General features: G+C 31.9%; 1 protein-coding gene across 1 annotated transcript in view; it reads right to left on the minus strand.

The window, feature by feature from the left end:
• Positions 1-15,175, minus strand: part of LOC142329317 (uncharacterized) — a 92,468-nt gene that overhangs the window by 19,584 nt on the left and 57,709 nt on the right. The window contains exons 15-16 of the mRNA XM_075373801.1: positions 9,394-12,456; positions 2,494-2,661 (exon numbers count right to left, since the gene is read on the minus strand). Of these exons, the coding sequence (XP_075229916.1) occupies positions 2,494-2,661; positions 9,394-12,456 (3,231 nt within the window). The remainder of the gene's footprint in view (positions 1-2,493; positions 2,662-9,393; positions 12,457-15,175) is intronic.

Genomic DNA, 15,175 nt, shown 5'->3' on the forward strand with positions numbered 1-15,175 from the left:
CTCAAAAAAAGCTCATATTCAGCAAATGTGACCCTAAAAAAAAGATACCTTGCACTTCAGAAACTTATCTGCACAATGGTTTTGTAATGACTTGTATGGATTTCTGTATACAGGTTTTGATTTGTTTATAAACTTTGTTATGTCATCCAGTATTTTTAGAGCTCTATCAATACAAGTGAGATTCTCAGTCAAATGTAGAGCGTTGCCTCATCATACCCTAAGATTATCTGTATTAAACAGCACTGTTGGCTCAGATGAACAAAGACGTCACACTCTGTCTTCAGTAAGCTGGTATTTTTTATTACATTTACTGTCGTTGTAAACAATATTAAAAATTCAAGGTGGAATATTTATGGAAAGCCACTTCAAAATAATTAAAACTTTAAAAAGTTTACTTATCTCAGTTCCAGATCTTACATTTTTAATAATTCACAATGATATTGCAACAACATACTAACTTCTGTGAATAATACGCCTGCTCAAAAGAGTTTTTACCAAGATTTTCGCTGACTTTGGGCCTATTTTTAAAAACTTCCCTGACCCAAAACCAATTTCCTTGACTTCTCAGGTCTGTGGAAACCCTACAAAACCATTTAAAGCTAAGCTGGGCCAACTCGTCAAAGACAAATCATTGCAGATGTCCCAAGTATATGATGCTGATGAAAGCGGTATCTTTTGGAGATCTCTTCCACAAAATACCCAGGCACTACAACATGAAAAGACTCTATCTGGGTATAAAAATAAACAAGGATAGATTTTCAGCTTTATTTTGTGCAAATGTCAATGGCACACATCGAATGAAGTTAGTTGTTGGTAAAGCTGCTTGTTTGCATGCTTTAAAAGACATCATACAAAATATTCCTGCGCATTATATTTCTTCCAAAAAAACTTAATAATTTTTGAAGACTGGTCTTTTTAACAAATTCATTCCTGCTGTGAAACAGTATTTAGATGTTCTCAAAATACTTGCTGGTAAAGTAAAGGCTGTTTTAATTTTAGATAATGCTCCAGCACATCCTGTACCAGAAAAATTGATTAGTTATGATGGCAAAATCAGATGTTTGTTTTTACCACCACACATAATCTCTTTAATGCAGCCGATGGATCAGGGTGTGATTGTGGCATGCAAAAGATTATACCAGGTGAAGTAAAGTACTTGAGGGGGAAGATGATTTAATTGAAGATAAATTTGGGGAAAACATATAAACAATAAAAAAATATATTTGATAGTCAGTAACATTTAATTTAAATGATGCATGGAGTCATTGAAAAAGCCGATCCTCACACATGCTTAGAGAAACATTGGCTTAAATAATGACAATCTTGAAAATGATTTGAAAAAATATTTTTGTGAAGTGGGAGAATTTCTGACAGTTTTTTAGAAGAGGAGAAAAAAGTTACTGAATATGATACGAAAGAATGGTTGGAAAATGGCAATACTGATCCCAGATACAGAATTACGAATAACAAAGAGATAATTGATGAAGTCTTTCTGCGGACTGAAAATGATGAGGCAAAAGAAAGGAAGCAATTAAAAAACCTAGTTTTTCTAGTGTTCATGATGACATTGATACAATAATTTCATACACTGTTTTATCACAGGAACAAAACGTGCAGTTGTATTATGAAAATTTTAGATGGTCTAAAGAAATTATTACTACAAAGAAGCAAACCCAGTCATAAAAGAAATTAAAAATTGACAATTTTTACTTCCCAGTTAGATCAACTTCACGTCAGTAGACTAAATCAAACATTGTACACATATAATTCTTTTTTCAATTCACGTAATCAATATTTTAGAACTATCATTGTATAGTGAAGTGTGTAGTTGTGTACATAATAAAATAAAATTGGTTTTTTCTTTGTGTTTACGTATTTTTGTCTTGGCTTTCGATCTAAGCATGGACTAAGTAATAGAAGTACAATAAAAAAATTAATTCAAATTTATTAATTTAAGTATAGTATTAATATAAGGTATTTAATAATGAAATGTGAATAAATGTACTGTGTAGGCCTGAAGATGTATATTAAATATACTTAATACTTGAAATTTGATACAACAGTCTTTCCCAACAACGGACAATGGCCTCCCCTAATTAGTCTGTTATAGTGGGCATTTACTGTATTTCTAAATATCATTTGCTTGATTACATGGTATTAGGGGGTCACCAACACACTATTACTAGGGTCATACTAGGATAGTAGTAAACACTATCCTTACAAGTATAGTAGTAGACACTATCCTTATGAGTCCATATAAATCTCAACTAATTCAAATTAATGTGCAGAAAGTGAACATTATATGAAATCAGTCCCCTTGACAACATTTCAAATTGTTAGTGAAATGTTAAATTTGATAGTGGACTGTATATTTAGAAGTGGTATGGTCAATTACTTTAAGAAAAAGAATTTTAAAATCAATAGTTGGTGTTTCAAAACAATGTACATTTTAAAACAGAATTCAAGCATTCATTATTGTATTATAATACTTACGAGTGAAAATCCTTGAGCATGCTGTCCAGGTATTGTTGTAATTAATTTTCCAGATAATAATATCTTCTGTTGTTCAGCAAACAATCTCTGTAATGCAGCCTGCTCAGAAGATGTTCTAGATTTACGATTAGTAAGCAACGTTATCTGACCCTGAACTGCTTTTAAATGCTATAAAAATAAAAACAATTTATAAAACTATATTTTACATTATAAAGAAATTATTACAAATAAAGAAATAACCAGCTCTAGACTTCTTTAGAAAGAAAAGAATCTCCTACTTTGGACACATAATAAGAACAGAACCGAACAGGCTTGTCAGGAAACTGGTTGAGAAATACTGGAAAATGTTCAAAACACTGATCTGGATAACCGAAATTAAACAAGATATGCAAGAACTAGATCACAATAGAAGATTTATGAAACAAAACTGACAATATAAAAATTCTATAAGAAGCAAATTCCAGATTTAAAATTAAAGAAAAGAAAACAACAAGGATTTGTTCAGAAGAACTCAGAAAAGCAAGATCTGACAGAATGAAGTATTGGGAAGCAATTAAGAAAAAAAAAAAAGAAAAAGAAAGACGAACCAGGGTTGACTGAAGTGGTCCACTGTGACCGCAAAAAAAAAATTAAAAAGTTAAAGTGATTTAAAAACAAATGTGCTTTAGAGTAAAAGTACTTAAATTATTTAAGCTTTAAACTATTACACTAAAAATCTGTAAATAGACCTACTCAAAAAATAACTGATAATAATCTATATATATAAAAATGAATGTTTGTGCCTTCCTAAACCGTTCATCTGATTGCGATGGAACTTTGTTGAGTTGTTGTGCTTATGCCCGCAAAGGTTTCTGAATTAGTTTCAACCCGCTAGGTGGCACTAGGGTCGAGATATTGTGAAAAATTGTATTTATTGTCCCATTTGGCCCATATTCGGAATATGTGTTACTTAAAATGGAAAATAATACCTCTGAAAAAAATGGACCTGCTAGATGGTGCTGGGGTTGAGATATTTTGAAAAATTGCAATTATGGTCCGATTTGGTTCATATTCAGAATATATATTAATTACATGAAACAAAATATTTTTGCGAAAAATGGTCTTGCTAGGTATCACTGGTGTCGAGGTAATTACGAAACAAATATATAAACTGTCTTTCTTCTTCTATGTATATAAAAGGCAATGTTTTTTAATGTTCGCTATAGAAAAAAAACTACTTGACCGATTTATGCGCAGGAGAATGGGAAATTGGAAACAGGGATAATAGAAAAAAGGGAAATGGGATAGGGAAAGGGGAGGAGAAATGGAAAAGGAGATAAAGGGAAATGGAATGGAAGAAAACAGGAAAGGGAAAAGGGGAAAAAGGGAAAAGTGAAAGATTAAATTTTATGAAGATCCGTAATGTTCAGTTTTTAATGTTTTATCAAACTTTCAATTTTGTTCATTTAATCTGTATATATATATATATACTCAAATATAGCAATAGCAAAGCATTGCCGGATCTGCTAGTAAGAAATAATTTCTAAAAATACCATTAGTTGGCCGTGTATCCAGTTTGATATTCAGTTAGCAGTCAAGACTAGATATCAAATACATATGCACACAGGTTAGTTTAAAAATACTGAAAGAATCTGTGTTTGAAGAGCAGCTTGTAATTATACTTTTTTTGTCAAAAGGGCTTTTTACAAAGGTATTAATATTTCCTCCTATTTATGTCAAGTACTTGTAATCATATAAAGTGGTTTACATGGTCAATAAATTCTCTCAAGGATACCCAAAAGCTACAGGTGAAGACCGATTGGATCATCTTATTTAGGATGTGACAAAGCCAACAGTCTGATGGGTGTCTAATAGACAGCACAGCTATTTCAATAGTGTGTTATCATGATTTAGCCTACAGCATAATTCATGATCCTTGAATTTTCCAAAAAATGTACTCATGATGTGTATATAGAATGTGGCCAAAAAATAAACTGTACAGGCCTAAACTTGCAACATCTCTTTTGCTATGTCTGTTAAAAAGATATACTTAAAATAATTATGACTGAAGATAGATTATAAATTGTTATTCTTTACCTTCAAGAAAGAGATTCAAAGTTACGTCCTCAGCTAATAATATCATGCTTACAGGGTTTTGAGATTCTCAAGGGCACTGTTCCAGAAGTAAGGTGATAATTTGAATGCTGCATTGAATTGTGAAATTCTATTTGTTTTTTTGAGCTGTAATTCAAAGTGTGTGTCCAAGCTACTGATTAGAGTTTTACTTCATGATGAAAATACCAGATTTCATGCAGCATTAATAAAAATGGAGAGAATTGATGAATTAGGGCAGTAGCTTGAACATCAACTAAATAGCCCCAAGTGATTTTCACCTGTTTACCTTCTGCTAAAAAAATTTAGGAGAAACATGTTGAAAAGGCACTGATAGAGCAATAGGGTAAGTATATTGATATCAAAAGAAGGTAATGTTAATAATTAAAAATGGTTATCAATTACGTATTTCACAATATAAGTAAGGATATTTTAATAAAAATATCCTGTGATTAATAAATCACATGTGACCTAATTGATTTTTCGCAAACATATTTTTAATGATTTAGTATATATTTAAGGTCTTTTATTTGTAAAATATATAAGCAATAATTTATACTATCAGGAAACTGAATTATTTTATCGGCATTTAACTCTAAAAGTTATTTATATAAATTAGGAATGAGGTGTACCAAAAACTAACAGAACAGTGCCCATCAAAGCATAAACAAATCAAGTTTCAAAGGTAATATAATTAATCAGGGCTGAAATATAATTTTAAATAGTCCACTTCAACATCACAAAAACAGTACTCCTTAAGATCTGAGGGCCATTACAGCACGACACTATCAAATAGCTTAACAATCACAAACAACAATATATTTTGGGAACCATCCATTCGTTCTAAGGTATCAGAAAAAAAAATTGTTCTAAAAAGTTTTACAGTTATGAAAAGATACAATGCTAAAAAAAATTGGATGTTGATATGTTTTAAAAAATTCATTAAATTTAATCATCCCTGTGCGATCCTCAGTTAGTGAATCTATAGTAAGGAGTTAAATTATTTGAATTTGATATGAATTAACTCTGGAATTTCTAAATCCCACATGTATCCTGTGAAGTTGTTGTGTCATGGCAAAGTAAGTACCTTTATTAAATGAGCACTGTCAAGGACAACCGGTCAATAACCTTGAAACCAAACAAGGAGGTTAATCCAACATACAAACTGACCAAAATTCCTTTACTAATTTATAAAAATATTCTGTTTTTCTAAATTTAATTAAATTAATTACTTAAAAGTTCCACTTATCCTTTTTGTGAATAAGTCCTTTAAACCACTACTGGTATTCTAGGCAAATTTATACGGGAATGAAAACTTCATTCAGTCTAAATTAAAATAAAAAAGGTTTTTAGGCCTATAATTTTTACACTTTACCACTTAATGTTAGAGAAAAAAGGAATTCCAACTTTCCTTTCATTTTTTACATAACAATTTTCTATATTCCGCATATTGGCTACACTTACAAAGATATTCATATTTAATGAATTTTTTTATAGCTTTATTCTTGCTTGTCATAACACTCAATAAAATTTACTCCCACCTTTCTTATTATATTTCAAAGCTTAATTAAAAAACTGATCTGATATTTTACCAAATCATTTTCTGTAAGAGATGGTTATAAATTAAATTTAAAAAATAAAAAAGGCACACTATCAGGCATTTAATAAAGAACATGAAAAAAGGTTAACTCTATCAATCTGACATCTCATTTACTACTAGCTTAGAAAGCAATGAATTACATTCATTTCTATCTGTTTATAGAGAGACTAAGTAAAGCTTTATTTTTCCTTCAGATTTGACTTTCTTGAGGGGTAGGCAAAGTGGTGGAGAGATGGGGAGGATAGAATTGTTTGCTATTTTTTTCTTTTCACAGCACAGTTTTATTAATGTTGTTTATAATAAACAATGCAGCTATCATAGATGAACATAGAATAATTAGATAGCATTGCATACCACAACATACTAATAGTGCTATATTTCAGTGTTCTATTTCCAAGATATAAAAAAATTATACTTAATACGATATGTTTTTAATCCAACAATCGTTAGTTTAACAAAGTCAAGAATCACTATTAACTATAATACTCATGCACAATTTTACTAACAATATTAACAGTTAAACACAACAGTTCAAACATTATTTTAATATATAAATTTTATTATTGTATAAAGTAGAAATTTCATGAGATTGTTTAATTTAAGTGTTCCATTGCATAATCAAAAAGGACAATCCATCAATCCCTCATAAACATTTCTATTCACCTCTTTTATGAATTTCAAGCCTTTATGTAATTGTATTTACAATAAAGATCATGATATTTTCAGCGATTCCAAAGAGAAATTTAAGATAAAAGGTTTTTCACCTGTTAAATCATTAGTTTCATTAGTTTTCACCTGTTAAATAACCTTGGAGAGTAATTCTCTCAAGTTTTATTTCTTGATTTAATTACTGTTTTAATTTAAGAAAATAAAACAAATTTTTCTTAATTTTAAGATTAATAATTAAAAATATAATTGATCCAAATAATAATATATTATCTGTGCAACACCTGGGCATAAAAAACTCATTCTGATTTTTTTAGTGGGTTATCATATTCTAACCAACTTGCTAGCCGATCAATAAGTACTTGGTCATACAGTTTGCAAACGCAGTTAACAGGTGAAATGCCTCTGTAATTTTCTGGCTTATTCCAATTCTCCAATATTTTCAAATGAATGTTTGAATATTTTCCTGCATTAATGGAATGAGAAAACTGGTTCACCGTCAGGAGAAATGTGTAACTGTAAACGATGACTATGTGGAAAATTAAATGTAAATTTTTGTAGCAAACTTTACTATCAAATACATTTCATTTGACTATCATCTCTTTTCAATTCCAAGTTATGATTGATTGTACATTATATTTTAGCCATCCCATGTAATATCTGCAACTTTAATAATAATAATAACGATAATCACAATAACCCATGAATTCTATGCTCACTAAAATAAAATTTTTCAGTCGATACAGTTTTTAACATATACTTTTGAATGTAAATTGTATAATACAAAAGGTTATCTCTAAAGTAAAGACAGTTTCATTGTAAAAAAATTTATCCTAAAACCTTTATAAATATTTTTTATTTCTCTTAAACTACATACCTTATACTACTGTATATAGTATATATATATAATATATATGTAGTAGTGGGGATTTGCCAGTTGAAGTATAAACTTTAATTGCATTAATAAACTGTGAGCCTCTATCACTGCGTGAGCTGGGTTTGAACTCAATGATTCAAATTAATAACATTACAAAAATAATAGAATTAAATTTACATTAAATAAAATAAATATTAAACGAATTTTTAAAAATTCTGTTTAATAAAGATTTCAATTTAATAACAATGGGCTTCCCATGAGGGAGTGAGTGTGAGGCTAGAGTGGCAAGGTGATGCAAACACCTCGTGTGAGGCTAGACCAATCATCATCATCAATTGGGGTGCTTTTATAATATCTTTGCAAGCAATCGACCGATTTAAAAAATTCATTCAGGGTATTTGTTAGTAGGCTGAAGGCTTACATTTGCATATATAAGGTACACTCTTGGTGTGATATATAAAGATTATTCAGAAATGTTATATATTCACAACCAATCTTCCGACTTACAAAATTCAAACAGGGTATTTGCTAGTATACAAAATCATGATGGAACCAAACCAGAACAAAAAGTGCAATGTTTGTCAACAATGTTTTTTTTCGGCAGTCGTGTTTTTTAATCTTTAATATTTATCTCTTGTCTAACCAAATTGTTCAGTTGTTATATATAAATCAATACAAATCAGGTAATAAACAAAAATCAATTTTCACCTTTCATCTGGTACAGGAAGCTATTTGAAATGAAATATTATGGTAAGATTCCAAGGAAACATATAAATTAGATTGGATAACAGTTACTAAATAATGTTTGTATGCATCAATATGTTGTGCTGTTTGAATTACTTTAAAATAATTACAATGGATATAGTCTGTTAGAGAACAAAGTTTAACTGATTTTTGTAAATTTTTTTAATAATATTTTTGTTTGAATTTTGTTTATTGCATCAGTTTTAATTTTTTACAGAATACATTGAAATAAGTATATAACATCCCAGCCACTTCATTAATTTAGAACATAGGATTAGAAAAATAAAAATTTCTAATTAAAGAATTTTCAAATAGTACTGTGGCAAAATATGAAATAAGAATGCAATAATATATGAACAAAAGAATGGAATAAAATAACAATTTTGTTATTTTATTATACAGTTAATGGCACATTAACTGTGCCATTTGAGAGCAATTAGTAAATAGATGATCAAAAGGGATGATCTTTTACTAAACTTCAAATTATGCTGGCGGTGAGACATCAGGGAAAATAAATGACAGTATCGAATCCTAAAAAAAAAGATACTATGGTATCATATTTATGTCATTTTTTCTCTTACATTTCTATGGTCACTAATTTAATTTCAATAAGCAATTTCTAATTAAAAAATGATTTATAACTAGTGATATTTTTACAAATCCATCTAAATGAAACAGCGTCTTTTGAAACAAAAAATATGTAATTTAATATGACCTGCCACCTTCTAAAAGTAAGCAGACATACCATTCAACATGGAGGTTTAGAGGTTTTTAAAGCAATAACATAATAGTAACTGAAGTAAATACGATTCCCAAAACAAAAATCAAATTAATTTAATTTGTGTGTGGTAGTCCAAATAGTTATTTTAAATGTAATTATGTGATCTATGTAAACTATATAAAATGAAAACAAAATACTTACTTGTTGTTTCTGAGGAGTGAGTTGAATAGTCTGCACCCTCTGCATATTTCCAGTGTTGGCAACATTAGCACCACTGTTAGCACTTCCACCCCCGCAACCTGGTTGTTGTAATGCGTTGTCTGGTGAACTGATCGGAACTAAACTAGGAAGCTCTGTATTACTTTCTTTTTCACTGGTGACAGCCGTCATTGCCGTTGAACATACAACAGATGTGATATGAGGCTGAACTCTGTCTTCTATCATCATAGGTTTTACTACTGCTGATTTCTTTGGCAACTTCTTCGGCTTTAATGCTGGTTTTGATACAGGAGGTGTAGGCGATTTATTTATGACCAAACTTGGATGCGATTGTGCTATACTCTCAAGAAATGAATTCTGTAAAGCACTACAATTATTATTATTACTATTACTACTACTATTATTATTATTATTATTATTACTATTACTATTGTTAGATTGTCTCGTTAAAGTCTGTTGTTGCTGCAACTGATGTGGCTGAGGTCGATTTATTATATTTGTCGAAGCAGACTTTGTTATTACAGGTAATGATTGACAGTTTGATGAAGATGTTATGACGGTTGGATGTGATTGTGTAGTTTGCACTAAAGAGTCGACCAAATGATTAGTTGATGCTACTGTTGTCATCGGTTTATTGATCTGAGAAGATGACAAGTGATAACTGCTGTTCATCTGGGGCAACAAATTTTGTGTTAAGCTTGTTTCAGTGCCTACACACTGTGTCTGTGATGATGATGCAGTAGTAGTAACTGTGATACTGTTATTACCACTAGGCATGGCAATTGAAGAATGTTGCTGATATGAGGAACAAGAAACAGAAGGCAGTGAATGTTGAGATGGAACCACAGTTAAATTTGGTCTATTTGCAAAAGTCTGTCTTTGTTGTTGTTGACTCACTGATACAGTGCTAGGAATGGGACTGTGTGGTGGGATTGTAATTGGACTTCTGCTGGTTCCACCGACACTACGAGGTGACTGAGGCGAAGGAGTGGAACTAATAACGGATGGGACCTGAGAAGGCTGTGATGAATACTGGTTGAGGGAGATGGGTTTACTTTGATTTATTATTTTATTACTATTAAAATGAGTACTTCGCGTCTGATCACTGGATATGATACATGACGGATGAACAAGTTTTTGCTGATGATGGTCACCACTATCACTAATATAAAGCGCACGACTCTGTTCACAATTGCCCATACTCGTGACTATATGTACACGATCATTAAAACATACACTGGCCGAACTGGCTGGAATACTGGAAACTATGTGTAACTTTTGATCGTTTAAATTCATACCGGCCGCACACTGACTGGTACTTGTAACAACAGATATGTGGTTATGTTCTGTATTTGAATTAGGTAAACTAGTCAGTAATTGCACCCTTTGTTCATTTATTTGTGGTAATGTCTGAGTGCTAGTTGCGACAGATACTTTATTATCTAAAACACTAGGAACTCCTGTCACTATTTGCACTCTACCAGAAACTTCATTCACAGGAACCGTTGCACCACCTGGCATTTCCGCTACTAACTGCACTCTATTTTGGGATTCACCAGTCGAAAGTGTTGCTATGTTGCATGTTGAATTCGGTATACCGGACACAATCTGCACCCTCTGATTTTCAGTCCTTGATATTGCATTAGGATTTTGGATGGCAGAAACAATCTGAATTCTATTCTGCTGGTCACCTACATTTGACATCATCTGTACTCTATTGTGGTCAGGTGTCGAAGAGTTTTTCATTATATGAACTCTATGTCGATCTGTAAATGACACATTAGACACGGTGTTTGTTGAAGGAACATTAGAAACAATCTGCACACTACTGTTCTGCTGTTCTGTCAAAGCAATGCCTCCAGTTGAACTCTGAACACCTGACACTATCTGAACCCTGCTATTCTGTTGTTCAGTTAATGCTATACCGCAACTCGGCACTCCAGATACTATCTGAACTCTATTCTGATGTTCAGTTAACATCGAACTAGTATTCTGCATGCCTGAAACAAGCGACATACTACCGCAATTAGGGACACCAGACACTATTTGCACTCGATTTTGATGTTCAGTCAAGGATAATGAATCCGTATTGGGAATTCCGGAAACTATTTGTACCCTGTTCTGTTCTAAACTACCTTCTGAGTTGGGTCTGGCCATTAACTGAGGATCAGGACTTGAAGTCTCAATACCTGATACGATGTGAACTCTGTTCTGGTGTTCTGATACAGTACATGATGGTGCAGTTACACCTGACACTATATGTAGTCTATTCTGATGTTCGGTCAATGACATGGCATTAGATGTTTGGACACCCACACCGACACTGACACCAGATAAGATCTGTATTTGATTCTTCTGTTCGGTTAATGAAAGACAATTTGTATCCGGCACGTCTGAAACGATCTGAACCCTGTTCTGTTGTTCAGTTACCGATAATGTATTAGAGTTCTGTACACCTGACACTATTTGCACACTATTCTGTTGTTCTGCTGCTGCTGCTAGCGACATAGCGTTAGAGTTCTGTATACCGGATAATATTTGCACTCTGTTCTGTCGTTCGGTTAACGATAACGAACTAGAGTTTGGAACACCGGAAACAATATGAACTTTATTTTGTTGTTCGGTAACGGACATTGCAGCAGTTGCTGTAGCACTGGAACTTGGAACACCGGACACTATCTGAACTCTATTTTGCTGCTCGGTGAGAGAGTTAACAATCTGTAGCCTATGCTGATCGGTTAATGTAACTGCAGCGTTGCTGGTAGGAACTATGTGCAGACGTCCCGTTGGGGGTTGTGGTGTCGGCTGTGGTTGTGGCTGAGAGTGAGCAAGTCCATTAATATCGGTTAAGATCCGGACACCGTTCTGCTGGGTCGATTCCAGCAACGGATTGGCCACGACTACACTGGTCGGAGCATGCGGAGGTCGTCTCATTCCACCCGTATTGATTACAACTGATGGGCCACTGAGAGCCAGTCCCGTAGCCATATTTCCGCCTGCTTTCATCAACAATGAATCGTGCCCAGACCAGCTGAGCACTGCTGTCTGAAACAAGAAAAAAAATTTCAAATTTAATACAATCATTAAATTTACAGCCATTAAAATAAAAAAACGTATGTAAGATATAACACAACTAAATCATAATGCAGCTTTTTAGATATAAAATATACAAGAAAAAACTTTCACAACAAATTAAAGAGTAGAAACCAGACAACCACTCCTGATGTCCATTAAATTCATTAACTGGATATACAGCAGAGAGTAAAGGAATTCACGCAGCTCTGCAGTGCAGATGTAGAACCAAACTAAATTCAAATGGAAAAAAAATTCAGTCCTTTTAATATTACATCATCTAAACTGATATGTATTTAGAAAAGGTCCATATAATTTTTAAACACAAGCATCATGACAATATATCAATTTTTAAAAAACAAAAGCTTCTTTCCCATGACCATAATATTAAAGTAACCAGCAAGTAATGCAAGCCTGTTCTGGCCTAAAGGCTTAAATAGTAATAATTCATTTTTAAAAATGAACTCATGTTTTTCTTATTTTAACCCTTTAATAATGAAGCTAGGACCAGTAAACATTTTCCATTTTAAAAGATTACAAATGAAAAATATATTAAGAAATAAGACAACATTGTACAATTTAAGGGTGTTAATGTTGATCATAATCAATTCGTGCACTTGTCCTTCAAACCATAACATTTTTCTTATTTTGGGCTATTAGAACTTCCGTTAACTTTCATATGCATGTCTGGACACATTCATAAAATTTCTATTAAAATGCTATTATCATTCTTTTCTGTTAAAACCTGTGTAAACCATTTGATTTACTGAATGGTAAATTCATTTGTACTATTATTAAGATACATCCAGAATTATGACTGTTACACCTACATAAAATTTATTTATGATCTTTCTTACGTAGCGACAGATGTGCAACAATTTATATGATTCTTATTCATTTAATCGTGGGCAAATTTTTATCAAATATGTTTATAAACATGATCATTAAATGTAATATGATACGTGCAGCACAAACAATATAAAAACAAATGGAAGATAATCACCCCACAGACTACTGATTAATTTTCATAAACAATTTTGTTGACATTCCCAGACATAGATCTGTATATGACAGTCAAAAAATTAAAAAACAAGATTAATATCAGCAGTGTAACAACTTCCTTAAACTATAAAAAATTTCAAATAATAAATACATGACACTTTATTCATTTTCATATCAACACAGAGAAAACAGTACATCATGGTAACCGTAGAAAAAAATTAGAAAGCTTAACTAATATATAACCTCAGAGTTTAGTTTTAATTGAGAAATAGTAGGTTGGGAAAAATATCTCTTTATACTTTAATGCAAAAATAAACCACGATATTTTTAGCTAATTTCCCCAGCAGTGGTAACGTCTTGGCCTTTCATTTGGAGGTTCCATGTTTGAATTCTGGTCAGACATAGCATTTTTCATATGCTATAAATTTCTACTAGGGCAAAAGGTACCAGTTGATGAACTGAATGTACCAGTTGATGCCCATAATACAAAAAAAAAGAATTTTTATATTTCAAATCAAATTTATAAACCAAATGTGTGCTGTTTTGTTTTGACCACCGTTTGTCATTTTTTTTGGTAAAATCAAAATCCCACTGATGTAGAACTACAGTGTTTTCAGAGCAAAAAACTGTGATGTGATTTTCAAAGTCCCCTTTTAAAGTTAACTTTATATTGTTAAGAGTTTTGAAGAGATGCAAACAAACAGTTATCTAACTGTGCAAGTCAGTACTAAAGTAAAGTAAAGTTCTGAATGTATCAAAACTTCCCAGCCAAGCTCTTTCGATTTTCATAGGGCAAAGATGTTGAGATCTGACATTGTTGTGGTAGAAGAAACATCTTTCCTATCAACAGATTCTGGTCACTTTATCTTCATTACTCTACATAATCTTTCCAGTCGCTGACAGCAGAAGTTACACTCATTCATTTGACTGGGAGGTACAGCTCAGAGTAAACAATTCCTTTTTAATCCTACCGCGTATAAAGCATCTCTTTCTTGGCATCAATTTTGGCTTTGCCACCATTTGTGGAACTTTACCTAGCTTTGGTCCATGAATTTATCTATACATTATTGTTGCACATGAACAATGTTTCATCATAACAGGTCGTTTGAAAAGAGATTTAATTTTGTTCAACAACTTGCAGATTCAATCCAATAAATTTTTAATTTTTATATCATGCAGCACCCAAACATCTAGTCTTTTTTTATATCTAGCCATCTTCAATGGTTTAAAACTGTTTTGTGGTAGATGTTTAATTCATTCTGATATCACAAACGCTAATGTGCCAGTTTTACTTAATTTTCTCATTACTTTGTCGACTTCTTCAGTCACTGGCAACCACAGCAAAGTGAATCAACATCAAAACTCTTCCAGATTGAAAATGCTTGAACTAGCTACGTTCCACACGTACTGATATCACATAAGTCCATAAATATCACAAATTTTTTTTATCAGCCTGAATTACATTCTCCCCTTTTCTGCAATAAAATTTCAAATTTTACAAACTTTTTTATATTAATTTTTTTTTTATTTTCACTCATTACCAAGAGGCAGTAACTTTTAAATAAACTAATGAAATCATAATCTTTCTAAAAATATTGAGTAATATGTCACCTTTCAAAAGTATACAAGTGTTGCTAGATTTGATTAATATTACCAGAATTATTCGATCCTAAAGCCATCTACCAGGAGA

Source organism: Lycorma delicatula, chromosome 8 (genome assembly GCF_047948215.1).
Source record: "Lycorma delicatula isolate Av1 chromosome 8, ASM4794821v1, whole genome shotgun sequence".
NCBI lineage: Eukaryota > Metazoa > Arthropoda > Insecta > Hemiptera > Fulgoridae > Lycorma > Lycorma delicatula.